The sequence below is a fragment of the Centroberyx affinis genome, unplaced genomic scaffold, assembly GCF_046629955.1.
Source record: "Centroberyx affinis isolate AG114_WGS23_722 - 3 ecotype Tasmania unplaced genomic scaffold, CSIRO-AGI_Caff_v1 ptg002048l_1, whole genome shotgun sequence".
Taxonomy (NCBI): domain Eukaryota; kingdom Metazoa; phylum Chordata; class Actinopteri; order Beryciformes; family Berycidae; genus Centroberyx; species Centroberyx affinis.
In genome coordinates, this window is record NW_027280383.1 from 45,143 (window position 1) to 54,253 (window position 9,111).

Here is a 9,111-nt window from a genome sequence, read left to right on the forward strand (position 1 = left end):
GGCTGCCTGCGGGCGCGCGCCCAGCACTCGCCCCGCTCCACACACCGGCTCACCATCCCCAAACGAATGGGACAGACCTCCGCTGTGGGGGAGGATGGGGAGCTAGCATACACTGGGACTGACCGCGTGTGTGTCGGGGCTGGGGGTGTTAAGGCCCCCTTTTCTGGCGGGGCGGAGGTGTGCATGTCCGTAACCCTCGTCCACTGGTGCTCTGTGTTTTCTGACTCGCACTGACCGAGGGGGGGCCTGCGGTCTTTCTCAAAGACACACTGACGCGGCACCTACTCCTCCTTTCTTTTTTTTTTAAATCTTCACAGGGAGTCGGTAAATGGAAAATATATATAAATGATATATATAATATTTATGCTTTCTAATACTTTCCATCCATTCTCCTCCGTGGGAGGCATTACAGTAAGCGTGTTTGCTCGTCTCTTCAACTCTTTGTCCATCGTGTTTGTGAAACTACAATGTGTTTTTTCTGCACTAGCAGTACTGGGATCCATCCACAATAGTACCAAAGCAGCACATCTCTGAACCACACACTCGCACACCTCCTGACACATTGACACTGAGAGGTACTTTTTTTTTATTTTAGTGTCGGTAGCATGTGGATAAATAGTTTGCATAATAGTTTTATTATTGATGGGCAATGTGTGTGTTGCCTGTTTGCTGCACAGACGAACCAACATACGGTGGGAGAGAGATGCCTTTTTATTTTGTGTAACAGCACTCCCTCTTGCAGTGCCCTCTAGAGGGCTCCTACACTCATTACAGGTGAAAGTTTCACACGCTCAACAGAGGGATTGCTACTGTTTGTTTTCACTGAGGTTGAAGGATGGAGTTCCCTCTCCTCTTTTACACCAGCATGCACATCTCAATGTCCAGACCCACATATAAACACATCTCTCTACCATTTTCAGGACTCCGAAAAAGAGGCCTGCTTTTTGTTTTTTTGAGTGACTTAGCATGCATGCTCTAGAGGAAGTCGTGATTATTTCTGAAAAGTGGCCGATGGATGCTGGGATGAGGGTTTGGGATAGACGGCCGCTGCCCCGTGGCCTTCCTCTCAACAGATTTAGCTTCAAAGTAGAATTCCTAGCCTGAGAATGTAGTATAGAATATGCACACCAGTACATGTAGCACACTGTCCTCATCAAACATTCGCCATGGGCACTAACCTCAAACATGGAGATGTGAAGCAGAAATTGTATATGGATCAAGACATGTATGGGGCTTCTTGGGAAATTCTTAAAAGTCTTTTCTTAGCCAGATTTTATGGGGGTGGTTATCTTTTACAATAGATCTTGAATGTATGTTGGGCCTCCGATGAGAGGGGGGTTGTAACACAGTCGTGACGAGCTCCTCCTCCTCAACAGATCCAGTAATCTGCGGAGCTCTTGTCGTCACTCTGTTTCACTTTCGTGCCACTTTTAATCACACAGATGTGTTTTGTTAGACTTATCTAGCCTGTTTGGTGTGTGTTTATTGTATATATGTGTGTTTTATATAGCTATGGCTATTTTGGGGGTATTCCTACATAAGCTAGTACTTGTACTGGAGGAGGTGTGTTGTTGGTGCAATACCTATCAGCAAACCGTTAAATTGTAATTCATGACATTCAGGTGAGAGGATGATGTGGATAGGGAATTTAAAAGACACTTCCTTTATACGTAAGAACAGACTTGAAAGACAAAATGTGATTCATTTGAGTATATTTGGCCGGTTAATGAACATGAATAGGCTGGATGTTTTTTTGTGATACTTGCCTACCAATCCTCAGCAGATCCTCAATAGATCTTTTGATTGAGAGTTTGACCCTCGTGGCTACTGGCTTGGTAAAGTAGGTTACAGAATACACAAAGTACATATCAAGTTTCCCTGAAGGCAGAGATGCATTCAGTGTCTGTGTTTGATACATTATGTCAGATGTTACGTCCTCTTGCTTGTTTCACAAGCATTGACAACTCAGTGTTTGTCCTTTTTCTTTTTTCGTGGACGTTCATTTTCATTTTCCTCTCCTCGCTGTGGGACAGCCATGGAGCAGAATCTGATAGTTCACTGTAAAGATATCCTAAGATGTTTCATATGGATGATGTGGATGTTACTGGTATCATTATTAGTGTGAATTAGTCACGGTTATCTAGTGGTCATTATATTGGGAGGCCTTTTCTTACCGATGTTGTACCCTCTGTTTTGGCTGGGCTCGGCACAAAATGCCTCTCCAGACCCTTTTTTTGCCTTCCAACCTGAATTTATTTTCTGTCTCTCGGCTGCAGTCCTTCATCACGTGTCAAACTCTCAGATGTGGGGCGCAGACCCTTTACGGTTGTCATATTCTATAATTTTTTATTTTAGTGGTGGGCTTTTTCAGTCTTATGTAAGGTGTTTGGGATAAATGACTTCAAATGTTTGTTCATGCAGTAGCTTCCTTTTAACAGATTTTATTGCTTGTCTTTTACCTCAACTTTATGTTAATCACTCACTGAAGGAGCCCAGTAAGAGAGCTGGTTTGCCATGCTGTCCTTCATTTAACCAAGTATCATATCATATTTTGAGTTGTTTCAAGCAAGTTTTGTCAGGCTGATATTGAATATTATCTGATGGCTAGGTGCTTGCTTTTAAAGACCCTACAGATATACAGTACAGACAGTACAGATTCAGATAAACATCAACTTCGCAGAAAGTGAGTGGGAGCAATTTTTTAGGTTCTTTATATTCACATACATAGTTTGGTGTATTATGGCCTTTTTAAGTCCGATAACTTTGATGAAACTCAACATTTGTTTTGCACACTTGTAGCCTTGTGTCCTCAACTAGGGCACAAACTAGAAAATTGGCTCTGCATTAAGTTGAACGTGTGTGTGGGGAGGATGTATGAGTTTTGGTGAAATATATATATATATATATACCTTTTTTTTCAATTATCTTTTTCCCAAGTGCAATATTTGGATATGTGTTGTTCACAACAAACATTATATGATCTTTGTCATACTCTAGTATTCATGTGTTTTCTGTGGGTTTAGTCAGTTTCAGTAAAATGTAGCCACCCAAGTAACATCTGCTTTTTTGCACTTCTCTAATCCCTGCTACCAGAACAGAAAGAATCACATCAAGTAGGAGTGTTTCACACAAATAATTGGAAAACTTCTTTGGCTCTGTAGAAAGCGGGACATAAAGGCAATTGGCAAGTTGGAGCAGGTTTTGTTTTTTTCCTGGTGGTGGTATAATTGCACTATTTCTGGGAAATTTTATAACCTTTATGTATATTATGCAATCTTTGTAAGATTATCTGTGCACTGATTTTATTTTTTAAAGACTGTGTGGTTTAGCAGTGTGCTGTATTTTGCTCCTATATTTCCTCCATGTCTAGATGAACACTGGTCATTAATGAGCTCTGTGGTCCCTACACTACCTTCTCATGAATAAATGTTAGTCAAAATGATGCATTTGCCTTTATTGTTTGAATGACATAAGAGGGACAGACAATATAGCCGGACACTAAGTGCTCCTAGTGTGACATGTACATTCACAGATACAGTTTTTTTTAAAAACGTTTTTATTGAAGCTCATATGATTATCACAGCAGTCTTCGTTAGTGTACATCAAACGTGTCCTTTAGTGTCACAGTGTGGAGTTTTTGTCCCTGTCCGGACGCCGTACTTCCTGATGTGGGTGTGGACAAGTGTCAACAGATGACTACACAAATTATGGAGGCTAAGCTACAATAGTCTGCGAGCTCGGTTAGCTAAATAGTTTAATATTAGGTCATAGTCTTTAAATTCATTCCTAGTGGTAATTAGTAGCTGGGATGCTGTGTCAATATGGGAAACATTTTTGGCAAAAAGAAACGGACTCGAGTGACAGTGCAAGACAGGGCGATTCTGGTGAGTGTGATAGCTAACATTAGCCACTGTTACACTTAGCACCAATACTGTACGTTGTCTCTTGTATGCAGATAAAGTCATGCCAAAGTGCTTTCAAAACTTTGGTAATTTAATGTGGCTTTGCTTATCTGCAGACGTACACACCTAATAGAACATCACTTAAAAAACATTACCAATCGTTAGGAGACACTGTTCAATTCAGCATACACACAAGCAGCACGCTCCAATAAAAGTTAAACTTTTAGAATTGGTAATAGCGATTATTCCCATGTTTTTCCACCTATCAAAATGCATTGTGGAGGGCGGTAGCAAGCAGTTTGGTCCATTGCTTAAAGTTGAGATTTTATTGTAATAAAGTGCTGCTTAGTGGATTTCTTGTATGCCGAATTTAGCAGACCTAATGTCTCAGAGGCTAGCCTATTTTTCTAAATGTCTTAAGTGATGTTTTCGGTGGTGTGTATGTTTGACGATAAGCAAGGTCACATTAAATTTACACATTTTAAACGTGGACTGCAGGGCTACTGTTACTTTAACGCCATTGCTTATTATATGCACAGATGTTAGCGACTGTACTTACCACTGGCTGGGCCAATGCAGCTTCTTGCTATGCTGTACAAAGCATATTATTATGAATTTGTTTGTAATATAACTTAACCAAAATGTAACGTTTTCTACACATGGCAATGGTAAACACACACACACACACACACACACATACACACACACACACTGCCTGTCAGAGAACTGCACAACTGCACTTCATTTCTTGTACACATGTCTCTTTTTCCTCATTCCAGCAACTGAAACAGCAAAGAGATAAGCTGAGGCAGTATCAGAAGAGGATCAACCTGCAGCTTCATAAGGAGAGACTTCTAGCCAAGCAGCTGCTGAAAGATGGCAAAAAAGAGTAGGACCTTCTCCATGTGTCTTGGAACTGATTACTTTTTTCCAGTAACTGTTTTTTGTAGGAAACTGTTTCAAGCCAGGTGTTGTCATTTTTCATGCTAGGCCAGGCTTGAATTTGATTTCATTGTTCCATCATTCAAAGTGATTCTAATTTGACAATCATTTGTATTCAAACAGGAAAGCACTCCTCTTGCTGAAAAAGAAGCGCTACCAGGACCAACTCCTAGACAAGACGGAGAACCAGATCAGCAACCTGGAGCGCATGGTGAGTAGCTGACAGTTGTCACCGACATACAGTGTGCTAATGTCATGTTATGTCCCTGTGCAAAAGATGAAACTGACAAGTCTCCTGTTTTTTTTATTTTTATTATTTTAGGTTCAAGACCTGGAGTTTGCCCAGATCGAAATCAAAGTCATTGAAGGGCTGAAAGTTGGAAATGACTGTCTGAAAAAAATGCATGAGGTAGGCAATGTGACGTGTCCCAGGTATATTTTTCCAAAACCATGCAATCTATATCTTACCTAGTGTCTGAAATACCATAGCCATAATATACAGAAGTGCATCGCCAGCATTCCCACACAATGTTCATAAGGTTGCTGTTTACTGATGGGCTCTTGTTGTTGACTGCTCTTCCCCACTACAGGTGATGTCCATTGAGGAGGTAGAACGGATTATGGATGAAACCCAAGATGCTATTGAGTACCAAAGGGTAAGGTCACCATTAATCTGCAAAATCCAGGACAATGATTTCAGTCTAGCACAGTCTGTCAACAGATGTTCTTAGGTTGATAGGCAGAGTTTTATTCCGAAATGATATCTGTGCTCTGCTCTTACAAAAAGATTGTTTGCATGAAAGTAAAGCACATTACGGGTTATGGTTTAAGTCATGAGTCATCTTAAGACCTTTGCTTATAAAGCAATAATATTTTGAGGCTGGATTCATCAGTGTTTTTGGAATACTGACAAATGAATTTCAGGTTGCAAATTGTTTGCAAAATGGATTTATAGTGTTTTGGAATTAACCTCTCCATATGCGCATTTGTCAGGAGAGATTAAGTCCTCAGTGATTTCTAAGCTCAGGTCCACAATTGGAAGCTGTCTGTTGTTTACTGAGAGATTGTTGCCTTTCCACAGCAAATAGATGAGATGCTGGCTGGCTCTCTGTCACAAGAAGATGAAGATGCCGTACTGGCAGAGCTGGAGGCTATTACTCAGGTTGGTCTAATTAGTGGGCAGACTCACAGTATTCAGGAAGATCAATCTCACCCATATCGCAAACACCCTGCTCATAAAGCTTTGAACAGTCAGTGCACTGATCTGGGATCATTGGTCACATGCATTCACACTTCAGTATACAGTACTTTGCCTAAGTCTTGGGCACCCTAGATTTCTTATATACATTTTGTTGTAGGTGTTTATTTGTTTTCTGCATTAGTGTGTCAGTAGACTGCTCTTTGTAGTAAATTATTTTATATTTAGAAAATTTTCATTTCATTATTTTTGAAAGCATCTTCGCTTTACAGAATTTATTTACATAGACTTTTGCACAGTACTGTATTTGTTTACACTTGTCATTTCAATGGGATTTTTGAGACTTGATTCTAACATTCTGAGTTCATGAGATCACACAGAGTATATGTATAATGTTCACAATTGGCCTTTTTCCTGCTCTCCATCTCTTTACAATTGCTTGTATGCACATTGTAGCTGGAATATGTCCAGACTAAATAGAATTCCCATCACAATGCGAGTCTGACCACTTCCATGTCTGGTTTAGAAGATCCAATAGCAATTTTTCTGCGTCCAGACTCGTCACCTAATGCGTCCCGGCATGATCGGACGATAAAAGTCACATTGAAACTGCAAGTGGAACAGTGTGACTTCAGAGACACAGAGGTCCCAGAGCAGCACTCCTGCCCTTAAATCTTTTGCTGAATACAAACAGGCCTCTGACCTCTTTACCTACACTTGTCTTCTAAACTGTTGTTGTCTCTCAGGGAGACTTTGAGCTTCCTGACGTTCCCTCGGAGGAGCTGCCAGAAGTCCCAGAGGCAACAGAGGAGAAACCAGGTACGTGGACCTTTCAGGAATGTGATTTGGTTTTTGTTTGTTTTTCCCCCGAATACCTTTGGTGTGACAACACCCAGCAGGCTGTGACACAGCATTCCTATTCATTTCCTGCTTTATATTATTTACTCTTACTGTCTGTGTTACTGTCTTGATGTCCATGTAAGTCTGTGAATCTGTTTTTGTTTCAGAGAGGGAGCGTTCGAGGAACAAGCCAGAGCGGGAGATGCTCGCTGCCTAGACACATGCCTGACCCCGCCTCAGATGACCTGAGAGGCTCCTGGCTCCTGCTCCACAAAACTCAAGTCTTACATAAACACACACAAACATCCACCGGAGAACTCGCTCCCCCGTGGCCTGCTGTACCGCGACAGTTACCACTCATATCGCTAAAGACTGGACTGTTTCTCCTACCATCCAGCTACAGCCAGCGTTTGTCCCATCTCACATGTTGTGGGCCAACTCCCTCTCTGGCCTCCGCTGCAAGCAGATGAGCGGTGCTTGGATGGAACAATGGCTGCTTCAGTATCTAGAAAACCAACTGCATCGGAAAAGTGTTCGACTTAAATCATAAAGACCTGCAAGATTCCGATAAATGTGCCTACGCTTGATCAACATACATTCAACCCTCTATGAAGAGCAAATCATTTTACTTTGACTTAACTTACAAATGCATGTAAGTGCTTCTTATCATAATTTCTCCACTTATCTCCAACTTTTCTTGACAGGTATGGCTTGTAAGTCATACTCTGTCCATGGTAAGAGTGATGGATTCTTTGGCATCCTCTACTCTCAGTATAGGCCTAGATTGCCTTGTTAGCCCCAGCTGGGAAAGCTTGCCTTCACACTGACCTGTCCCCAAACTAAGAAGTACTGAAATGTTTGCGTAAGCATCTGTTTCACAGAATATTCTCTCACTCTGACCCCTTTTCAAACAGCTTAACCAATCTAATTCTGTGCTCCCCTTGTGGATTAGTTGAGTGTCATTGGAGAAAGGGCTAATCATATCATATCGTCTGCAGGCTTACGCCGGTAGCCCAGACAACGCTTGTTAATCTATTCAAGGTAATACTTGACAGAGCCCGGATCTTTACGCAGCGTGTATTACCAACATAGGAGTCTATAATTATTTTACTGTTCATATCGCACTCAGATTCTCTTTGTGTTGAATTGCAGAAAGAGTCGATGGCCTACATTCATATGGCTTAAGCTACTAACTTATGAGTATACCACTGTACAACAGACTGACCAATAGTGTACCGAGGATCCTTTAAACCAGTGATTCTCAACCTTTTTCATATCAAGGACCCCTAATTTAGTTCACATTAGGGACACAGACCCCCATTTGATGAGATATTGTCTCTCAAACCCAAATCTGAGAGTATTTTTACTGTTAGATATGATTTTGTCCAGAATTCCATGACTATCTGTATTGTAGGTAGAAAGATAGCAGAGAAACTATGATCAAAACAGTCATTCTTCTACATTCTCTACATTCTCTAATTGTGTTAACTTCTTGTAAATGAAATAATGCTGAAGTTTAACAAGTCATCAATTTGCTGGGGACCCCCTGAAACCCCCTCAAGGACCCCACGTTGAGAACCACTGCTCTAAACCTTGCTCTAACCTGTGACTCAGTTTGTCTCGCATACAGATTTGAAACACTCCAATTACTAATACTGTCAGGCTTTGGACATCGTCTCACAGTTAACACTTCATCCAACCAGTTTTCTTTAAGTTGGTTTGGAAAAATGTACCTCTTTCCCTTTTGTTCTTTTTACAATAAAAGTATTTTTTAGTCATGCCCCTTTGGTGTCTCACTTCGGCTTCCCAGTGCTGAGGTTGAGTTTTTCCATGATTGAGCACTAGGTGGCAGCAGGTGACAGTTCATTCCTGAAGTATCAGCTGTTGAGGCTGGTGACTTGGTTTGTGTGGCTATATAATTTCTCTGACTGAAAAAAAAAATAGCCTTACATGATGACAGCAGGCATAGATTTTATTTCCATATGAATGCTGAATCCATACTTGAACAGGTCTACTCATAAACACAAAAAAAACCCATTCTACTTCTCTCCAGCTCTTATTTTTTTTACTTCTTTTCCCAGCATTTCTTTCTTACATGATCATTATCAGGACACTCTAACCCTCATACTGTTAAGTTGCTTGTAGTGTTGGTGATCTAGTAATTAAAGAGTGTTGTACTATTGCACTGGATAAGAGCATCAGCGAGATCCTCTACAATACAAAAAGTAG

The 9,111-nt window shown here is 41.0% G+C and overlaps 1 protein-coding gene across 1 annotated transcript; it reads left to right on the forward strand.

Moving 5' to 3' along the window:
* The first annotated feature begins 3,678 nt into the window (after positions 1–3,678).
* On the forward strand, positions 3,679–8,662 carry chmp6b (charged multivesicular body protein 6b). The gene is made up of 8 exons (XM_071531174.1): positions 3,679–3,884; positions 4,682–4,791; positions 4,968–5,055; positions 5,167–5,253; positions 5,435–5,500; positions 5,926–6,006; positions 6,789–6,861; positions 7,050–8,662. Exons 1-8 carry the CDS (start codon positions 3,822–3,824, stop codon positions 7,097–7,099), a joined length of 618 nt encoding a protein of 205 aa, XP_071387275.1. The 5' UTR covers positions 3,679–3,821; the 3' UTR covers positions 7,100–8,662.
* Positions 8,663–9,111: the final 449 nt, after the last annotated feature.

Coding starts and splice junctions, on each gene's coding strand:
- chmp6b (XM_071531174.1), top strand. CDS start 3,822: ATGGGAAACATTTTTGGCAAAAAGAAACGGACTCGAGTGACAGTGCAA. Junction 4,792..4,967: donor CTGAAAGATGGCAAAAAAGA/GTAGGACCTTCT, acceptor GTATTCAAACAG/GAAAGCACTCCTCTTGCTGA. Junction 5,254..5,434: donor GTCTGAAAAAAATGCATGAG/GTAGGCAATGTG, acceptor TCCCCACTACAG/GTGATGTCCATTGAGGAGGT.